The sequence below is a fragment of the Temnothorax longispinosus genome, chromosome 2, assembly GCF_030848805.1.
Source record: "Temnothorax longispinosus isolate EJ_2023e chromosome 2, Tlon_JGU_v1, whole genome shotgun sequence".
NCBI classification, from domain to species: Eukaryota; Metazoa; Arthropoda; class Insecta; order Hymenoptera; family Formicidae; genus Temnothorax; species Temnothorax longispinosus.
Window position 1 is genome coordinate 2,196,611 of NC_092359.1, and position 23,074 is coordinate 2,219,684.

Genomic DNA, 23,074 nt, shown 5'->3' on the forward strand with positions numbered 1-23,074 from the left:
GCGAGATATAGATCATTAGGTATCGGCGATGCGACTGCCAGTTGGTCAAGTTATTGAATTTTACAATGCGAACAGGTATTGATACTGATCGGTATAATAAAATTAATAAGTCCGTACTTTTAAAGACACGCCACTATTTTTGCTGGTTTGACTGCCGTGCGCCGTCACGCTGTTCAAGCCAGTCTTATCCTTCTCCGACTCGGTGAAGTCCAAGACGTTGGCAAAGACCCTGAGGATCGAAGACTTGTCCGACGTGGCCGAAGACAAGTAACCCAAGAGAAGATTTTTCACGAGAATTCTGCAAGATTGTTCAGAAGATAATTTTCGTTCGTTTCGTTAAGAAAGGAATATGTTTACTCACTTGTCGACTTTTCCCTCGTCATGTTCCGCCACCTCTTTCATCTTTTGCTCAGCGAAATTCAAGGATGCTGTCAATCGTGCCACTAAAAACGAATATTACACATGTTATATCTATTACTGTTAATACGATTAATAAAGGAAATAATTGTAATCGAGCGCTTTTTGTAAAGGATTGCAAATTTCTTCTTAAAATTTATTTTTGGAGAGAAAAGTGAGAAGGTAGAGAGGGTTTAGTAAATGCATTTATCCTCAGGGAACCGACGAATCTTTTGCGGAATGTCTCTGATTTTTTTTTTATGTACACCATGCGCGGCATCCATCGTTGTAAAGTCGGCTCGAATTGGTAGCTCGAAAAGACACGAGCGTAAGTATAACACAAGTACTGGTTGCCTCGATATCACACCAGTACCTGATGCAATACTCTCGCCTGCGCCTTAAGTTGCTCATGCTGCATTCTTCGTTTATCATGCCGTTCTACGAAACTAAGGTTGCGCGCATGCCACTAGAATTAAAGAAGCGTTTTAGTAAAACGATCCGTACTCCGGAGTCACGTACCGGAGCACGTTCGAACGGAATTTCCGAGAGAGATAGAGAGAGAGAGAGAGAGGGAAAGAGAGCAACTTACATACGTAACGCTTTATTTTTTGCCACTCCTCGAAATTTATTACTTAAAAAAAAAAACAGAATTACATGTAAATTTTTTTTACTAAAGACCAAAGAAAAGCGACCGATTTTTTTCTGACTGTTAAAAATGATCTTTGACTTTGATCTCATAATTTTGACGAATCTTGGTAACGGGTGGGAAACCCCACGAGGTAATATGAGCTTTTCGTATTTACACGCTCACAGTTACCGCATGAGATTACCCACGGCCATCGCTACCAAATTATTACTACGTGTTCGTTTATGCATTTATATTCGACATTTCTGCATTTTTACTTCTATTTAATATTATTCATTTGTATCTAATATTCGTACTAATACACATTACAGCATATGGAATATCTCAAATTCATCACTACGATGCAATCTTGCGTGAAATTAAACAAAGATGAAATTAAACAATTATATCTCGAATCGTCTAAACGATTATATATAGAAATTAATTAAAGCTCCAACGTATTTTGTTTAGAAAAAATAAAATAATACTGGGAGAGGGATTGTAAACAAAAGCAGTGGCAATTGTTTCGTAACAATCCTACCTGTCATAATTAGTATATAATTATGATCGCACGATTCGATGTTTAAATATCGTTAATACAGCTGGCTTACACGTAGAGCAGGTCCGACAAATTACAAAATATTTTGTATCCTCTTTTGTACATCGTCCTATTATTTGCATGCGTTTCGGGCAGATAAAATACATTATCAAATTACATTATTGCGTGATTATTACATTATCAGACAATGTAAAATGAACAAGGCAATACCTACTACATGTGCAAAGGTAATAATAAGGTACAAATTTGATGTAACACACAGAAATAGATTGCTACTGGGGAATCGCTATGGTGTACAGCCATTCAATCGTACTGTTAATTAGTCATCGTATTCATAATTAGTTGCGAGATAACAATAACACGAAATAAATGACTCGATCGAAAACAGGCGTTGAGGATACTGAACTGAGCTTATTCGTCATGTAAAAAAAGAAAGTGTAACGTTAATACCTGTCCTTTAGTTTCTGAACGTATTTTCGTTAGTCACCAACAAGGGATGGGGGGGAAAAAAACAAGAACTCGCATGTGGTAAAGTGCAAAAAAAAACGTAGTACCAGCACCAGCGGTAATTGCATGAACCAACCAATACGTGATATGTGAGTATGCAAAGGCGATGATCCAGTTCGTAGCCAGATACCAGCAAGAATCCTGGGCTACTGTCACAAATCCCAGAATTACCAGCTGATATTTGACTACATCACCGGATTGTGTACGTGTTTGCTTTCGCAGATTAGTCACAGGACGCGAACACACCGATAATTCTACAACTGTAGTTCATTTGCGCTCTCGACAATGCAACGCTTTTATCGTATCTTCTCCTCGTTCGTGTGTGTGTTACATGTTACGCAATAATATACGAATGACGTCCCTTCCGGTGCTACCTAAATCGTATCCAAACGATTCCTCGTATGCGACGTGTGCTTTATGTTATTTACAAAGAAGCCATATATAAGATTGACGTATATTCCGTTCAGAGATCTACAGAGCAAGAATTTAGTAATGCCTTCGTGACACGTGTCCGAATATTTTGCCGATTTATCATCGCAGCAGCTGCTAGGAAACTTTAGTATCGTTATCATTAGAGAGAGAAAGAAGGAACATGGACATTTTTTACATATCATTTTGACAGATTAATTTATATATGCTGCGATCTATAGTATTCGTAGCATTTGGCAAAACATTTTGGCCGTACTCACAAATCAACTTACTAATACTTTATATATTTGAATAGCGTGATCAATTTTTCACTGTTATCAAGATGTGTTGCACTCTTCGCTGACAGTACGAATAAGTTGTCGCGACGCAGCAGGATGATACTATCGAATCGCTCTGACATGATTTTAATCTCATACTTTCTTTTTTTCTTTTTATTACACATTACGTCTATGCATATATTATATAGAATTTATATTTGATGCGTTATTAAATTTGTGCCGTAGCGCGCAACTCGACCTTTGTCAATCACAATGGGTTAAAATAAAAGCAGAAATATGTGTAAGAAAAATACGTGACCAGTCTTCTATATCGTGATAAAAAGAAAACTCATTCTCTCAACTTGCTTCTCACGATGCATAAAAGGAATTTAATTGAAAAACACTAATCATGCCATAAACAGGGAACAAGATGCAGGCAACGCCAGAAATACGTAATTTTTGGTCAATAATTACCTTCCTCATTGAGTCGCTCGATTTGTTCGTCCTTCTTCTCGAGTTGTTCGCTCAGTCTAGAGGCAGCTTTCAAGCATTCTCTAGCTTCATATAATTGTTGCTGTAAGCACACGTATGTGCGATATATAGTTTTGCAAGAAAATAAATTCAGTCGGGCTGTTATGTGAATGCATGGGAAAGATATAAAGGCAAACCTGAAGATTCGACATGTCATCTAATAATTTATCTTGTTTCTCATATGACTCAGTGAGTCGAGATCGAAGTCTCTCCGTAGCCGCCATGACATCGCGTTCTTTATCTGTAAATATGACATATCATCAACACATCATAGTATTTGAAAACTACGTTACAGATATATATAATTATTATATATGCTGATATGACATATTGTAACAATGATGTATAAAATACTATTACTCACCTAGTTGAAATTGTTCCAAAACTATTTGCAAGTTAGTCAATGAAGCAGACTGCAGCTGAATGTTGTCCTCCGCGGCGGATAATTTCGCCTGTATCTGATCCCTCTGTTGAGTAATCAGAGCTATTTGTTGCTGCAACGTTTCCACTTGCTGATTAGCCCTGATGTTTGCCGATGTGAAGGCGGTCGAACTACTTTTCACTTTTTCTTCAGCCTGTAATAATCTCGCTTCTAACTCTTGACGATTATTCTCGGCGATCAAGGCTTCCTCCGTATAACTCGATTCCATTTCGACCAAGTGCGTTCTCAGTCTCTCTAGTTCTTTAGCGGAGTTGGCTTCCTTGTTTTGAATTTCAGTAAGCTGGTTCTGCAGGAGTCTAGTGTTGGACTGTTCTTGCACCAGAGCAGCTTCTAAGGCGTCGCATTTTTTATTAAGAGCGACGATTTCGGCATTTTTGGAATGATCGACTCCATCGTGGCCTCTTTGTTGATTTTCTACATTCGCCTTGTAGCGCATCTCGTTCGCTGCTCGCTCGGAAATTAATTCCTGAATGCGAATCTCTTGTTCGTTTACGCGTTGAATCAACTTTTGAATCTCGTTTTGATATTGTAAGCTTTCATTGTGTTTAACAGAAACGAGTTGTTCGACCTCATTTTTCTGATTTTTTATCGCGGCAAGGTCGTACAAAGACTGCGCGATAATATTCTTCGCGTGAGTTATCTCAGCTTGTAAAGTGTTTATCTCTTGGTCTTTTTCTTGAATAATATGAGAAAGATCTTCAATAGTCTTTTTAGCCATCTCTGCCGACTCTTTATTATTCTCGAAAGCGGTTTGTAACTTGCTGCGCAAATCGTTAATTTCATTCATTAAGTTTTTGTTCTGTGCTTTTACGGCGTCTTTTTCTCGCCTTTCTTCATCGACAACTGATTTAAACATTTGTCGTTCGTCAGACATAGCCGTATTTTTTGTCATTAAATCGTGCTTTTCTGCTTCTGTACCTGTGTTTTCTCCGACTAAATTATCTTCAGCAGTTAAAAGTTCTTCCTCTTTATTAGTTTTATCTTTGTTTGCCGACGATATCTCCGTCGTATTTTTTTCAAATTTCTGTGTTTCTTTACGAAGCATTTCAACTTCTTGCTCCAAAAGCTCGCATTTTCGTGCCAAGCTCAATTCGTCTGTGAACGGCTCTTTAAGACTTGATTCATTTCCATGTCGTTCTATTTCTATCGCTTGACTTTGAATATCTTTCTTATGTAATTCAAATTCCTCATTTTGCATCTTTAACGCATAATATTTATTTTCCAGTTCTGTGTTACGTTGCTGCGTCTTGCATAATTTTTCCTTCAGCACAGGTAATTCTTCCTTATAAATCGACACCTCCTGTTTCAAATCTTCATGCTCTTGCTGAAGCACCGACATTTCTGTGTTCAACAACTCTATCTTATCCAAAGATTCATCGTGCGTAGCAGTTAATTGCTCTGACAGAGATATATTTTCTTTAATTAATCTGTCATTATCCTGACTCAATTTTGTTATTTCAGATTGTCTCATGTCAACTTGAATATGCATCGCGTCCAATTCTTCTTCCTTGTGTGAAATATCATTTTCCAAATCTAATTTTTCACGATTGGCTTTGTCGAGCCGTTCTCGCAAGTTTTCCAACAGATAAACATTTTCTTCTTGTAGGTCACGTGCTTGCAAAGCCCTATCATATAATTGCATCTCAAAGTGTTCATTCTTCTGTAACAAATCTTTATTTTCTTCTGTCAATTTATTTACAGTATCCCGCAGAGATGCAAGATCAGTTTCTAACAATTTCGTTTTGGATACCGATAGCTTTAATTCTCCTTTCATCTTTTCATGATCGAATTTCAATTGCTCGATCGATACCATATCTTCGTTTGAGCTTTTACTCTTTTCTAAAACTATTGGAAGCTCTTTGTTTTCCTCTACGTATGTATACAGTCTGCTATTTTTATCTATTTGTGAGTTATCGTTGTTTGTTAAAGGCACTTCGTTACTTTGTCTAGCGAGCAAAGTTGAATTTGTTTCTCGTATCGTCCTGTTCTCAGCCGAAAGGCGTTTTACTTTTTCCCGTAGAGATTCAACGTCCATTTCTAGAGAAGCTACTCGTTCTTCGCTTGCCTCAGGAATAGATGGCAAATTCAAATCTAAACCCTGACACGATTTCATTCTCATATTTTTCTCTAATAATAACGAATCAATGTGAGATTGCAGTTCCTCGCATTCCATTTGCAGACCATCTTTCATCTCTTCGGTTTCCTTCAAATCTCTAGTAAGCTCCGTTACCTTCCTTTCCAAAACGTCTAGTTTCCATTTAGCATCGACGTACTGTTTCGCGACAGCTTCAAAGATCGATTCTCCCGGTTCAACGCTACTTATGGTACAGTTCTTTAAAATAGCTTTAACTTTCTCGGTAATATCGTCTAGACCGTTCGTTTCTGATACCACGTCAACTTCCTGCGAAGAAACTGTTATTTGAACGTGTTTGTCCGATTTATCCGCATTATCCGTCTGAACAGACTGATGAATTATTTCTGTACGGGTATTTTCATCGTGTTTCAACATATCATTTCGCAATTCGATAATTTTTTTCTGGGCCTCATTGTAATCTATGGAAAGTTGTTCGTACGCATTTTGTAGAGAGCGATGCTTCTTACTACTTTCTTCTTTGAGCGACAATAGTTTTTCTGCGCAAAAAATCGGAATTTATGTCACAGTTCTTGGCAACGATAAGATTATTAAACGAGAACTATTGATAAACTATAGAAAAGAGTCTACTGTTTACTTACCAATCGACTGCGTATGTTCCTCGTCCAATTTTTCCATAGCATCCAGAAGATCTTTATTTTCACTTTGGAGTTCCTCTATTCTCTTCTGCAACATCTCTTCTTTGTCGATCAAAAGTTCTTCAGCCGTATCGTGCGGCTTGCCCTGTTGCGAACTTGTATGTTTGAGAGCTAAAGGATTATATTCGAAATCATCAGCCTTCTCGAGTTCCTCGTTAGATTTCTCCTTAATTTTTTCATGCGTCTCGTTTTCGCTTTGTAAAGCTTTCAGTGCCCCGCTGACCAAATCGAACTTCTCACGTGAATTCAATTTCGATATTACCGAACGAAAATCATTGATAAGACTGGCTTCGTCCAATTGGATATGTTTAGCGTTTCGTTCTGCTTCCCGAGTCTAAGAAAAAATGCAAAAGGTCGATACTAGATATCGTTAAAAAGTAATCTAATTTCAGTATGTGAACTTCAATAAAATTTTAACTGTCCATTCGATTTTGTTAAAATCATCTTTAATAAATCAGAAAGATCGCTTACTATTCAAAGATAGCGAAAAAAAATCGTAATGTGATTAATAAAGAAACTTCAAAAAGATTAAGTATAGGGAACAAGTTCTCCTACTCATAACAATATAACGAGTATTAATTCCTAAGAAATTGTTCCCACCGGATTAAAGTAGCACACGAACTCCAACGTGAAAAATCTAACTCCTGAGAAAACGTCTCTTTTTTTTTCTTTCTTTAATTATGTAACTTTATATTTTATGTACAGCTTTCTATTTTATACACGAGAGCCTTCGCCTTCTCTTCGATTTTACCGTGACTCGAGGTCATCCTTATTTAAAATTTAGAATCGTAAGAGGAAGATGATGTCAAAAATGTATAATTGATATATCGCTCCGTACCTTTTCTTCCATTTGTATTATACGGTTCAGCATGTCTTGTTTCGCCCGTACGACCTCAGCCTTCTGATGTCCGTCGGATATATCATCCTTGAAGGACGCGTTGTTCACCTGCATATTATTTCCACCAACTTATAACGTCGCATTATCGGGGAAGGGGGGGGGGCGGCGGGGAGACTCTGCTGTTAACAATTATTACCTTCTGAACGTGCTTTAGCTCGCATTCTAATTCGCGTACTTTCACGGTGGCTTGTGCCAACTGCTCCTGCAACTGGCGTACATGACTCTGATTCCTGGCGTTGCGATTGTCGACGCACGACGGGTCCCAGAAGATCGTCCCTTCGGTCTCATCGGAATGACCCGCGTCCCTCTGCAACAAAAGACAGGATTACGAAGATGACGCGCGTCGAGCCGTCTTTTTCAACGAAATTCCAGAGGTCGAGACCGCGAGTTTTTCCTTCTGATTTGGAAGTCAATTTGTATCTAATCTACATCTCCAAGCTGGACGTAGATCTATCGGCAGAATTTACGTGTACAGCCAGATGCGGATGTGTCTTTCTGGGAGAGGAGGAAGGAACTTCAATAATAGAACAGGAAATCGAGACAATTAGTGATTCTCACGTGGCAGAGGTCTCTCGTTTGTGTCTTTAAAATGTGTGGCTCTTTGAAGACGGAAACACATTCGGATCGGCGTGTCCCATTTCATCGACGCAGATGCGTAACCGATACGGAAATCTTTTCGAGGTAAACGATACGCGTTGTCGAAATGCTAATGGCACGCACGGGCGTTATGCATACGGCCCTGCGACACGGGGAATAGCGTTGTGCTGCGGACGATCTTGCACGCGATAAAATGTCGATTTAATTCTCATCTGGCGCACCTCATCCAACTCGGATCGAGAAAGAAATGAGGAAAAAAGAAACGAAGAGATGAACGACGAGCGCGTTCGACGAGAGGAAAGCGCGGATGAGAGATGGCGAGCGGAAGATACGGCTTTGCGGGATTTATAGCGCGTCCGATAGCGCGTGATTAGCGATATCAGACACGAGCAATAATATATGGTGTCGCTTCTTCTATACAGTCTCTCGGTACTCCGATCCGTCAGCAATACGTGTTCCCCGCCTTCCAGCTTCTCCAACTGAACGTGCTCGGAGGAAAAATTACTCCGTTGAACAGTTTTAAATATTAAAGGATAACATTTGAACCAATACCTTGAGTCAAATAACATTTTGTTATTTTCAACTACCATATATATGTGTCGAGATTAATTATTTTTGTTGTTTTTAACTATCATATATATCGATATTTATTATTTTAACACAAAATAATAGATATTATTTTAACTCCATTGTTTTATTTAAATGAACGACATATTGAATAGGAGCAGACCTACAGGAATAGTTGAAAATGACTCAAATTGAGAATAATTTATCATTAGGAATTTAACAGTGAAGGCACCCCAACTGTACGTTATCGTGGGATTATTATTTAACATCTGTTTAACCCTTCCGTTATGTGGGAGCTATTTCTTTTTTCCCTTCGGTATCTTTCATACAAATCGATTCGTGCGTTGCATCGAAGACACGACGGTTGCGTTTCGTGGTCCAAAGCGGCGGCGGCGGGGGGGACTTCGAAGTGGGACGATCCTAATGAATATGAAAGGAGGTTTCGTTGGGTCAGGTCAAGGAATAATGCGTCGTTTGACTTGCATACAGTGCTCGCGACAAGAGTCTCCACCTTTCCTCCGCGGCGGCCTTTTTCTTTTTTTATTCGTTTTAACACCATTTCGGTATGTTAAGAGCGAACGGGACACGTCTAACGTCGCGCCGCCGCGACGACGATATATACGTCGCTCGCAAACGACATTTACGTAAAATCCAGACGATTCGCAAAAGTGGAATATACAATTACGTCAGTTTATTTGCATCGACTCGCATCGATGCGCGACGATCGCGGCTGCAAAAACCGTCTCGGACGACGCGGACGAGTAAGTAATTATTATTACGACTTCCAGCTCGCTCGAGCTATTATATGAAACCGACGTAAAAATCGTCCGTACGTTTTGTGTGCAAATGAAAAGCAAAGCCATAAAGCTGAATAATTCAATAGACGGAATTTGTTATTTCAGACCGGAGTGCAGCGTTCGTCGCGGAATAAAGGGGGAGGGAGGAGAGGGAGTGAGAGATTTGCTCAAATCAACGTGTGCGCCCAGAAATTTTACGCGCACCGAAATATATTTTTTTAGCCATCACCTTTTCGAACGTTTCTCTTTTACTTTCAACGTTGTACGCGTTGTACCCGATATCTACACGGCAAACATCGTCGCAATGCCGTTCCGCGCGCGCGGTCGGCGCATCGCGTAGATAACGCAATCCTGATACTAAGCGTGGGAAAGGAAGTTACTATCAATCGCAATGTAAACGCGCGCAAGTTATCGTAATCTCGCGAATGAAAAACTAACGAGGTGTACCTGATGCATTCGGTCGTCGTGCGTTGCGGTTTTAATGGCAAAATACGAGGGAGAAAAAGAAAGAGGAAAGGGAGTAGGAGGAAACGAAAGAAACGGTAGAACGAGTCGATTGGGAGAAACGAATTTCTAATAGAGCTCGCGCTCCAACGCCGATTCGGCGTGCAGATGTTATGTTTGCTCTACATGTCCATACGGGCCGGCAATGAAATCGCTATTACATCGCTATATAACGCCACGGGACACGTGCTCTCTTCCCAACTGGGACGCGCTCGCTCGAATCGTATTATACGCTTCGAGATCTTTTTGCGCGACAAGTTGGTCGGAGGCACACGCGCGTCTCTCTCTCTCTCTCTCTCTCTCTTTCTCTCTTCTTTCGATTCGATTCTCTCTCTTTCTCTCGTAGGTTTTTCAAGCGGATCTTCGCCACGGCGGAGAACGCGTCGAGTATCGCTCGATCTTATCGCCTAATACGATTAAACGGAATTAGATATATATGTATGTATAACCGAGATTTAACAGGCCGCTAACGCATCGCCACGTACACGCTCGCGAGCGAAAACATTTTTCTTTCTCGAAGTCGTTTTTCATCCTCGGAGAGGTAGCAAGGACGCGAGATCGCGACACTCGTGTGTACGAGGCATCTCTCGGGCGACTCGCGCCACTTTGCGCATTTTTCATTCCTTTTTTGCTGATAATAAGGGATATATCGCTTACAGGTATTTCTCTCTTTTTCTTTCTTTTTCTCTCTCTCGCATGCGACGTTATGAAACACACTCCGCTCGCGTGGAGAGGTTTCAGGTTAACGCGGTCTGCTCTAATAGCGTGGCAGGCATATTGTACCTGCGTCAGTAGGAACATAATAATGTCCACGATGCCAGTGACGTAACCGAGTGGCCGCGACGTTGCGCATATGCACGCACGCACGCACGCACTACACGCGCGCGCGCGCACGCAATGTTCACCGTGGTTCAGGGTTCAACAAATGATACTGAATAAATAACAGCATCTCGGTTGCGTTCTCCAGGTTCGTCTGCATCTCGCGCTTGCATCGGGGGGATCGGGTGGGACGCGCGGTAAATAAAAACTCCGCACTCTCCGCCGACGTTCTCCAGTTACACGATTATACGTCGCGTCTAAATGACATTCCGGGATATTTCGAGCGGGACGGGAGAGAAAAATAGGAACGCGAAATTCGGGAATCGCGCTGATTTTCGTGACAGTCCGGCGCGACGAGCGCCCCGGAGGAAAGCAATTTCCGTTCGACGGAATGAGAACCGCGGGTTACTATTTCCGGTTTCGACTCGCATGACCCTCGCATTGTCGAATATCCTGTGTCAAGTAATGCCCCGATCATGGATATTCCATTCGGTCGACTCTCTCTCTCTCTCGCGCGCGCGCGCGCGACGCGATAGCTCACCGCGGCGCGATAATAGAATTTGCTCGTTGATGGGGAGATCAGCGAAATCGACCGACGTGTCGTGTCGCGTCCTTCTTCGACGAAGGTCTCTCTCGCGGTACTCGAAATGCCGGCGCGGTCGATTAATTAGCGGCGCGGAGATACAGAGGGGAACGCTAATGAAAACGCGCGCGCGTCTCCCAGCGCCGGCGAGGATGCGCGCGAAGAAGAGGAGCATATTATCAACGAGCGTAGCGAATAACACACCGTCGCTGGTGTTAGATACTGAGAAGTTAGGGCTCAGCGCGTTCCTCGAGGCGAGAAATCGTCATCGGAGACGACGGCAAGAGTCAGCGAGTATAGCCCACGAGTGTATATACGGCAGAAAAAAAATTGTATACGGCGGTAATACCGTGTCGCGCGAAGATTCATGCCTCTATGCCTCGCACCAGACGTTCTTGATCTTTGATCGCGGTGCGAGAGAAAAGAGATCTTTCTTTACGAACGCCAGCCGCACACAGACGGTTCGATACCGACGCCTCAATATCGCTCTCATTGATTCGCCGATATTATAATTGGCGAGATCTTCGATATCTTTTTCTTCGAGAAAGTGATCTTTCTCTCCGTATCGTCGGGATCGCCGAAGTCGCTTGGCGTGCGATGTCGAACGTCGCGCGTTTAATCCATCTCTATCCGTTCAGTTTGTATATACGTATATCTATATCCGATCATCCTCCGGTTTAACGCTTATGTTTATTAATGCCGACGACAATACTTGAAAGTCTTCGAAACGATGAATGCACAAACGTGGCGTTCTTTTATCGCCATTGTGCGAGCGAAGGCGAATGAATAGCCCATAATACTTTTTACCATCTACACAGAATCCTTTTACCCCTTTCCAAGACTGTATTTGCATGTGCGCGCGCGCGCGTGTGCCTCACTTAGGTCAATATATAGACTTAATTTTCTGATGCCGAATCCAAGGTACGTAATCGAACATGTATATCTTATACACTGTTAAATTCGTAATGTCACACATTATATTGAATTTGAGCCACTTTTAATCATTCCTGTAAGTCGGCACTGCTCTTAGCCAATATATCGTTAATTAACTAAACTAATGGAGTTAAGATAATACAGTTTTGCGTTAAAATAATAAATTTCGACATATATATGATAGTTAAAAATAACAAAATGTTATTTAATTCAAGGTATTGGTTTAACTAAACCAATGGAGTTAATAAAATACCTACTGTTTTAAGTTAAAATAATAAATTTCGACACACTTAGTAATTAAAAATAACAAAATATTACTTAACTCAAGGTATTGATTTAAATTTTGCCCTTTAATATTTAACAGCGTACATACATACCGCCCGTTGCGTGTAAGGATATCCAAATGATTCCATGAGTTTCCACGAACCCCCTGATTGTTACCCTAAGTCACGTCCATTTAGTCCTATTATAATAAGTTAAACAGAGATAATATCGATCATTCGCGAGCGTACGTACGCGATACATATGAATAAGTCTTCCTCTTGTGTTTCAGAAACGGTGGACTTCGCGCGGAAAACCGCGAAACGAACCGATAGGTCGCTCTAGAATATATTTCAATACCTTTTCATATATTTTCCATTTCGTGAGATTGACACGAGTCAATCAAATCAAATCGCGCGTACGTGTGCGCGCGATGCGCGTGCACGTAAGTTAGAATTTTTTATTTCGATTGACGTACGATAAGCTCGCGGCCAACGCGGCTTTTATCGTTTGCAAGTAATATACTGATTTTTGCAACCGGCAACGATATACCGTCGTCCAACGTCGTGCGGGCGCACGGGTATATAATCGCGCGTCGCGTTGGTTAAGTAATCATAGGTAAGCTTGTCCTTCGTGCATTATCTACCGATAACTCGCGAGCCGTAGCTTAACGCGAAAAAGGCGCAAATTCGACGTGGCCACGTAACGCCGCGGCTGAATAAAAATAAATAAGGCACCGCTCGCTCTTCTAACGCTCAACATTGGCCTTCTTGCATTTTGTAAACGCTCGCGAAAATATTCGCCGTCAAATTATATAGCCTCCGCTTTCCCGAGCTTCCCGTTTCTAACTTTCCATATTGTTTGGAGAATTTTGTACAATTACAATACTGTTACATAAATAATTATCAGAAAAATAATTTTTTATAATTTAATACAATACTATTGTATAGTTATTTAAAAAATGATGTTTTATAAAACAATACTATTGTATAGTTATTTAAAAAATAATGTTTTATAATACAATAATATTGAACCTAAAATAAAGAAAATTGAGATAGTTTTACGGAGGGGAAATATATCAAATTCTATGTTTCTAAAAATAGAATTTTTTTCTAATACAATACTATTGTATAATTATTTAATAATACAATAATTAGTGTATAATTAGTATTATATTATAATACAATAATATTAGACCTGTTAAAATAAAAAAGAATTAAAATAGTTTTATGTGGAGGAAGTGCGTCAAATTCTGCACATTTCTAAAAATGATTCATAGAATTAGCATTAAATCGAGGAGGACATCTGAAAGTCGACGATAACTTTGTTATTTCGCTATTGCACATATCTATATCGCAGCTGTAAAAACGTGTAACGCAAATAGAGCAAATTATATTGTTGAATGGAGAGAAGAGGAGAAACGGGAGGAATAAAACAAACGTTATTACTTTTACATTGAAAAGAATGCCTGTGCTAAGCGTTTCTAATCTTCGGAGCACCGGAATGCCGCTCGACAAACTTTAGGCTTGGAAAAAAGAAGGAGGAAGGGGAGATACGAGCCCGCGTATGAAACTAAAAAATGGAGTTATCTTTGACGGTCGATATAAATCGACGGCGTTTAATCTTCCGCGCGAGAAAGGAAACAATTGTTGAATTATGAATTAACTATAAACTCGTCGCACGCGTGCGGGGAGGGAAAACTCCCGGGAAACTCGACGCGAAACTTACGAAATAGCGGTCGGCGGATGATGCGCGCGTGCGCGCGCTAAGTTGCCTGGTCATCGCTTTGCGCGCGAAATAATGGCGCGATATAGAAAAGTCTATACATTATTTCTAAGCTATATAAGTATATACATTATTTCTTTGAACCGCGGCCGCGAGAAAATTTTGCGCTTTTAACGTTACTTCCTCACGATGGGGAACAGAACGTGGCTGGTCGACTCCCCGCGGCGTGTCCCCGAGGCGAAGGTGGGCAAAGCAAGCGGAAAAAAAGAAAATGAAGAAAACGAGCCTTCCGCTGAAAGGCGCGACGTTGCGTCGCGTTGACCCTTCGATCGCGGACACGGCAAAATCGACGAATTTCGCGTCCCGATCGCGCGAAATAACGCATCCGGAACTTCCGCGGCGGAAATGATTTCAAAATTGTGCGGCTTACGTTACGCAGGTTGAATAATCGTCGTCGTCGTCGTCGTCATGGTCGTCGTCATCATCGTTGACTTCGTCGCCCAACTCGTGCGGCTGCGGTTCCGCGCGTCGCTCTCCAAGGAACTCGCGGTATACCGATGCATTGTTCACGATCGTTCCGGGTGATCTTTTTCCGGAAGGAAAAGGAAACTTCGGGCTGTCCATCGCGGGTTGGCGCACGTACGGATTGCGAGGTGCACGACGCGTGCTCGTCGCCGAATGACTGTACGTCTCGAGAGTTCCATCTTCCACCAGCTAGCGTAGCGGCGACTCTAGCTAGCAGAGCTGGAGATGGTGGTGGTGGTAGAGCTGGAGGAGAAGGAGGATGGCGGGGAAGGAGGCTAAGTGGAGGTTACGCGGGGCGATGCACACGTAAGACCGTGTGTGCCGTGAGGAGCGTATAGCGTGTGCATACGCGCGACTTCGTGTCGCAGCACCTCATCAGGATTTCCTTCCCTCCACCTTCCTGAACGTCACGGAAATGTTCCCGAAAAACGTTTTCCTCGTCCAGGTCGGGTCGCGTTTTCCACACATCGTGAAATTTATTTGACAAACCGCGAGCCACGTATCTTCCACGTGGAAACGCGTGAACGCTTTTACTTCTCCTCCAATCCTAGTCTAGTCCACCCCGTGAGAAGGAAAATGGAACTGTTTAATCAGAGATGGAATGACGAAGGATAGAGCAAGAGCTAGATGTTTATGCAAAATATGTAACGATAAACGGATAATCTACTGGTTAACTGGTTATTAATTTTTTATATTTGAAAACCCTTTCGGCAATAAACAGTTCTAAAGTCGACGTCATAAAGAGTCGCTGTTACACAACAGTCGCGGGCAAAATTATTTAGAAGCCGGGCGTAAAATAACTAGACCGTTTGCCATTAGAACGCAATCGTGTGTACGAACGCACAACGCGTCGCTGTTATTAACGCAGGCGTCGACAGGACATTTTTTATCGGCCCCTATGGTAGCGCGTTTGCTGCGGGCACAGCTGAAGGAAATGGGAGAACATTTTGACGAGAGCGCGCGGTAATCGCCGTAGGAAGATCGGCACAGAGAAACTCGTCTTTTCCGCCTGCACGCCCAGAGGGAAAACAATTAGGAACAATTAGATACAAATTTTAAACAGAAAGGAGGAAAGAGATATACGTTGTCAACGAGACACAATGAATCATGGAAGGATAACGACAAAGAGAACGACTATATATAAGCATCACAGATACTCGTATTTTATTATTTGATGTGTTACTTGTGGCACCGCCTTTGGTCCCTCGCAGTTACCTCGCAGTTACGAAAAATTATTTTTGACAAAAGACATAAAGGGAGTAGAAAAAGAACCAAAGTCGAAGAAATAACAAGTGGAACTACAGGTCGCAATACATAATATATATATCTTCGTGAAATATATACAGCGCGATGCTAATGGCGTTCTACCGATATTATTCTTTCCTGCGCGATATTACTCTACCCTTACGGAAAAATACTACAGAAAGACTACTGTAGTTGCGAAGAAAGTACACAAAACTACAGTAAATATTACAGTAATTGCTACAGTTTTGTATGTTTTTTTTTCGCCAACTACATTAGCTTTTTCCATAAGGGTGGTACAACCTTGCACAATTTTTTATCCCTCCAATAATTGTAAAGACAACGTCATATTGCTTACGAAACCATGAAATTAACGAGATCGATTACGGGGAGTGGAGCAAGTGATGCGTTCCATGGAAAAAAGAAAAACAACGTAAACTTATTTTTTTTTAAATGAGTGTGCGAATAGCGAGACATATTGGGTCTATTTCTTTTAGCTGCACTGATGGCTGAACTGGGCTGAACTGGTGCAATAAGTTAGAGTAAAACATGTTTCACTCTAACTTATTGCACCAGTTCAGCCCAGTTCAGGCAATGCAGCTAAAAAAAAAAACAGACCCGTTGAAATAAGTTGAAAACAAGCGAACGGCGCCAGGTCGCAAAGTAGAATAATTGGCAGAATAACGACGTATCGCTAACCTTGGCAAATTTTCCAAAAGACCTTTCGTATCTGCTTTTAACTTTATCGCACAAATGGCACTTCGGCTAACTTCCGCGCAGGAGCCCGCGTAGGCCTGTATTTATAGGCACCCGATTGAGAGAGTAGCCATAGCCACTATCGCTGAAAAACTGAGCAACCCCCGATCGCGTATTGCTTATCGCACTTCGGAGCGTTATCGAGACGACGCCGACGGTGAAACGGCGGGGGTGGTACGTGAACTGCTAATCGAAATCGATCGAGCCTCTCTCTTTCTCTGTTATTATATCACAGAATATGAAGTTTATTGTTATTATGCCACGAAGAAATCCCGGTATTCCGCGAATCCGCTAAAAAGTCGATCCGCATTGTTAAATATTAAGGGATAAAATTTAATACACACCAATATCTTGAGTTAAATAATGTTTTGTTATTTTTAACTACCATGGCATGTGTGTCAAAATTTATTATTTTAACCCCAAACAGTGTTATTTTAACTCCACTGGTTTAGTTAAATTAACATTGCCTGGTTTGCTATAGGACGATGTATTGTACCATAAATTCACGCGAATAATATTATTAGACGACCAAGATCCAGTCCTGACCGTAATGGCCTTTTCTCTAATTTGATTAAATTAACATTGTTTTAATTAAATTAACGACACATCGAGCAGGAGTAGTGGCGACCTATAGAAATGGTTAAAAATGACTCAAATTGAGTATAATTTAGCACTGCAGATTTAAAAGTGTAATTTCTCGCGCACGTTACGACCGGCGAGAACGGCGAGACTGGCGAATTCGAGAACATATATATATTATTATATATTTTGTTTCTTTTTCTATTTTTTGGGGGAATTTTTTTGGAACTTGGTGCGCAGCTGTCTCATTACTCATTGTGTAAACGCGCGGGGATGCCTCGGGCACTCGTCATCATCGATCGAGATTCGCGTTTTGAACGAAAAACGTGAAATTTCTCTATATCATTTAAACTACAAGTAATGTATTAGGCAATTTTCTGAACTGATGCGCTCGTTTCGATAGAGACTCCAAGGACTATTGATGCACTATACTCACGTAACTAAGCGCGGGCGATGAATCATCGCGTCATCCTTCTGCCTTCCACATTTTCTGCCTTTACAATATAAAGGAATTGGAAAACCGACGTGCTCTTGTCTCTCCCGCACTTCTGCCACGTTATCGATTATCAGGAATGAAGAATGACGTGGCGTTTAATATACAAAGTTTAATATATACAACGTTCTCTCGTCGTCTTTTCAAATTACGGCAATTCGCATTTACATCTCTTCGATTTTGCACGCAGGCCACGCCACGTCTCTTGACGCGTCGCAACGATTTTGAAAGTAATATCAAACATCCGATAAATTGTTTCAATGTAAATATGACAAATACGCGCACACACGCGCGTCGTTGACGCGGAAAAAAGAAGGGAAGGAAAAGATTGGGTAAAAGACGGTTGTTGATTCGCCCGAAAGAAGAAGTAAAAAGAAATTCTCTTCCCGGAGAAATTCGTGACACATTCCACGGCAAGTGAGACCGATCCTTTGTTGATCCAAGATACGTAATAAAGTGTAAGAACGCAGCCGACGACGTGTTACCTTCTTATCTTCCGTTCCTAACGCACGTTCTACAAATCTACACAATGAAAGGTTGAGACGTGAAACAGAAATCTGAAACGTTATTCGGGCCGAAGATACCGGGCATCGCTCGGGCCTTTTCGTAAGTACTCTTAATTATATCTCGTCACTCCCATTTTCTTTTCCTCTTATTGTTTTCTTTTTTTCCAGAAACGCACGTTCCTTTTTCCGCCGCGGGGTCAAAGTCCGCCGTGTCGAAACGCCGTTGATTCGCGTGCAATCGTCACCAGACGGTGTATATCACAATGGTTTCGGGAAATATAACGGAAATACGACGACGCGACATCGAATTATATTATACGATGTTCTATACGCCAACGAAACAAAAGAGTTTCTTATCTAGGTGGTGATAAGGAAAAAAAATGGTCTTCCCGCTATTAACAATTACTATCGGCTATCCGCTAAGGCTAAATAATGCCAAACGGCTAGTTGCCGTTATCGCGCGGGCGCTTTTGCTTCTCGCACACATGTACAAATACGCGAGCGCGCGCGCGCGCGCGCACGCGTATTATCGTACTTGCAACCTAATGAGCGGCAGCAGCGCGGGTAACTTAAAGACAATGAATCGCTCTATTATTACAATGATGTAACAACAATGAATTATCGCGGTGATGTGGAGGCCCCCGGGAGTCTCGGCTCTGTTAACGAGGAAAGGGGCCCCGAGAGGTGGTGGAGACGCGCGGCGACGCTCCGCGCGGTTTATAGGTCACGTAATCGCGAGCGGTTCTTACATTTGAAGAGGTGATAACCAGCGCGTCGAACGTTCGCGAAAAATCGCGCTTACCACTTGCGCGTCCGTTCGAAACAAAAAAAAAAATTAAGGACGACATACATTGAAGGAAGAAGCGGGACGCGACCGTCGTTCTTTGTCCGTTTCCATCTCCTATTTTCCGTTTGCCCACCGACATGCAACGTCATACCTTTTAACCAACGACGAGAAATAATTGTGTCGACCGTTTCCACATTGCCTCGAAATACCGCAAAAAGTCGAATGCAAATAGCATAGACGTTTTTCTTTTTTTTTTTATCTTTCCTTGACCGTTAGCAGCTTCTCGCGGCAATACCGAGTTATTTAATATGGAATCATCGACTTACCGATTCCTTGGACTTTGCGTTTATCTCGATGACGGTTCGCTGCAGCTCGCAATTCTGCCGGCGCAGGAGAGAAATCTGTATACGACAGAGAGACGATTCTTATGTAAGTTACACATATAAATTAAAATCACGTGTAAAAAAAGAAATTGCGCCAAGGTTATAACTATTGCATATTCATATAACACGCCAATTCCTTTTCGTTCCTTTCTCATGCGCGTTATGCACGTGTCACCTCGTTATGGTATTAAAAAAAAAAACGATAACGGGCATTAATATTTATATTATTATTATTAGATCTTATTATCGACATATTATTGAGATAATTTTTCAAATTTTAACGCTATTAATAGAACGAGCGATAACAGGGATATCGAAAAGTGATCGAGGGCAAGTCGTTTAAAACGGCTGCTCGGAAATAAATAATCCCCTATAAATTCGAAGCAACAAATGTTATTGCCGATTATCGCGATTGTCGCCAAGCAAACAGAGAGACCGCTTTTGGCGTTCGGATCTGCGCTCGCGGAGGGATTTGTCTGGTGAAATATTCGGTAAGAATCCCGCCGCGAGCCGATCCGGGATCCGGGCGCTCAAGACGATCGCGCGTTGTCCCCCGGCTTAAATATTAGGAAGCACAGTCAGAAGGAAGTCCGGTGGTGCCGCGTGGATATACACAGGACGTACGATGCGCGTTTACATTTGCCGCTCTTATCTTACGTTTGCATTGCGATAAGGGTCCCCCACCCTCTCACGATCCTCGATGCGTTATCTCGAGCATGACCCCTGGGTACCCCGCCAAAACCCCTCGTCCCCCGGACGCGGGGGTTTCCCCACCAAGTCCCCGTCGGCCATTCGCCGCGAGGTAAAAAAAAGCGGTCGTATAGGTATAGGTATATGAAGTGCCTCACAATCGTGATGCTCTTTCACTAATCCGGGAAATATCTTCGAGCACGAGTTTGTAATCAGAGATATATTTTTCTTTCCACTTTCAGGTACCTACATATTTTTCCCGCCGGCCCGCCCGCGCCGTCTTCGACCGATCTGAAAGACCCCGCGTGATCGTAACATCATTATAACGGATAAGGCGGAATGCGCGGTGTGTTTGCTCTACACTCGTTCGCGATTATTGGGGAACGCGACATCTGTTAAAATAATTTCTAATCACAACGCAGCCCTTTCCCCCTTATCTGGACTAGCAGACATCTGTGCGTATATCGAGCGTGACTTTTTTGGTATTTTTTTTTTTCACGACGACGTGGGAAATACACCCACGAAGGTTATCAGCGAGAATCGTTTATAAGAGGAAGTCGTGAATGCGCTTGTCGATGAGTTATAAATTAATCACCCGACTGCACTTCGGATATATCTCTTTTCACGACTGTGAAATTGTGAATATAATATAATATAAATATAATATACAAGCTATATGTAATATAAACTAATTTGTAATGTAATACAAATACACTCACTTCCGCGTCTTTCGTGGTGAGCAGATCTTGCAGTTGGCTGCATCTTTCGTCCGCCTCCTTCAATGCCTTTGATCGTTCGTCTGGAAAATGGAAATAGACAATGGTCAAAATTAATTAACTGCGATCGCGCTCGCTCGCGTACTAGTCAGTGTTATGAAACTTGTATTATTAATTTATATACATGAATTTATATACGTACATGAAAAAATAACCAGAAAAAAATTATTATGATAATTTTTTAAATAAATCATCCCTAAGATGTAAAATTTTTCCCGCAGAAATCCAGATAGAAAATGTCGATGAAGGATCATGAACACAAAATTGAAACGAAACACGTAAAATTAATTTAGCAGAAAAAATAAAACAATAAATTTTTAGAAATAATGAAGATCAGTCTTAATTTTCTGGTTTTCAAATCTATTCGATATAATATTCATGTGTGAATTCTCGATCAGTGTTAATTTCGTTATATCTAGTAATATTTTAATATAAAATATAAATTTTATCTTTTTTGTAATTTATTCAAATGTAAAATTTTACTGTAAAATTGTTATATTTAGTAATATTTTAATATAAAATATAAAATAAAAATATTACTAAATATAACAATTTTATAGTAAAATTTTACATTTGAATAATAAATTACAAAAAAGATAAAAATTTTTTTATTGATTAATAAGTATACACTGTTTTGATTACAGTCGCTAAGAAGATTTTATAAGTATCGATCGAGAACAGTTTCGCGCGAACCACGTGATTAAACGAACTCGGTCGGTAACAGTTTCTCGGTAAGGCAGAACCGTCATTTGACAGCCGTAACCTAACCCTTTACTGGAAAAATTACGCATTACGAATACATCGAGATCACAGAGTCGCATTACAATTTCGGGACATTGGTACGCACCTATTTCGTCAACGATACCGTCGGACAGGACCTCCTTCGTGAAATTCGTGATCTGTCCCTTTAAACTGGAGAGGCTGGACAAACTATCACCGAACCACGCCATTTTACGCGTTAACACGGCGAACGTTGCTTGTGTTATTTGTTATTCGTTAAGTACCCTGGCATTTATCACTGTGGACGATCGTAGCGCGTTTGACACATCGCGATGACGAAAAACTCCGACTCGTTATGCCTGTACGAATTACAAAACATGCCAACACGTATACCACTCGACAGCAGACAGATTGAGACACTTCCTTCTGGATGAGTTTTGTGACGCACCGAATCGTAAAGCGCGAACCACTTGTTCACGGATCAGCGCAGTGAGCAATTATGCATTATGCCAACTGTCGAGGTCGCTAAAGGAAATTTAAAAAGGTATGACGTTTAATTTGATTCAATTTAAAAAAATTAAAAAAAAATATTTAATTTAAATAATATATATTATATATATTAACATAAAGATATTTCAACAATTAAGGGCTGGTCGTTCCAATAAACTTGGTAAACTAACTAATAGTTAAATCATATGTGTCTTTGTTTTTCCTTCAAATTAAACAAGGATAGATTTAACTATTAGTAAAGTTTACCAATAGGTTGGAACAACCGGCTCTGTCAGATGCAATGCGAACCTACATTACATCGATGCGCAATCCGTTTGAATGAGCTTTTATGTGTTATCAGTTATCATAAACATAACCTCTTTTTTTACAGAATATGCAAGAAGCACGTAGCGAGCAGTAGCGGAAGATGTTTCGAATATATAAAATAAATAAATATAGTCAAATTAAATGACGAAGAGCATTTATAACGCCAAAAGTAAGTAATAATAAACTATCTGAATAACTTTAATTTAAAAATAATGAGGTGCCGTGTCCGTGACTGGTTTTATATCAATCCAATGAGATGTCCTTAAATGGCTTAAATTTTCTTTAGTTTTCTGTAATTGAAATGTTATTCACAGTCTTGACATATAGTATGTTTTATTTATCTCAATATCTAAACTTGCATCCTGAATATGTGTATTATATGTGCATGTAAAAATTTCCCTTATTTAGAGTGATGTTCATATAGCCTGATCTTGTATTTAAAAATTAAGATATATCACTTTAAGGTTTTGAGATTACATTTAATGAATAAATTAATGACCTTATGGTATTCTAAAATCGTATTTAAATATAAAATCAAATTATTGATATCCCTCTGACAAATTATAAATATCTATGTTGAA

General features: G+C 40.8%; 1 protein-coding gene across 2 annotated transcripts in view; it reads right to left on the reverse strand.

Moving 5' to 3' along the window:
* LOC139808725 (uncharacterized) overlaps positions 1–22,102 on the reverse strand; it is a 22,520-nt gene extending 418 nt beyond the window's left edge. The window contains exons 1-11 of one of the 2 annotated variants that reach the window (XM_071771024.1): positions 21,805–22,102; positions 20,901–20,980; positions 19,435–19,509; positions 7,571–7,741; positions 7,375–7,482; positions 6,480–6,870; positions 3,669–6,377; positions 3,442–3,545; positions 3,248–3,347; positions 362–443; positions 118–298 (exon numbers count right to left, since the gene is read on the reverse strand). In XM_071771024.1, coding sequence (XP_071627125.1) covers positions 118–298; positions 362–443; positions 3,248–3,347; positions 3,442–3,545; positions 3,669–6,377; positions 6,480–6,870; positions 7,375–7,482; positions 7,571–7,741; positions 19,435–19,509; positions 20,901–20,980; positions 21,805–21,907 — 4,104 coding nt within the window. In that variant the 5' untranslated portion in view covers positions 21,908–22,102. Of the gene's footprint in view, positions 1–117; positions 299–361; positions 444–3,247; positions 3,348–3,441; positions 3,546–3,668; positions 6,378–6,479; positions 6,871–7,374; positions 7,483–7,570; positions 7,742–14,650; positions 14,924–19,434; positions 19,510–20,900; positions 20,981–21,804 lie in introns of those variants that run through there. The other variant, XM_071771025.1, reaches the window with a different exon arrangement.
* Positions 22,103–23,074: the final 972 nt, after the last annotated feature.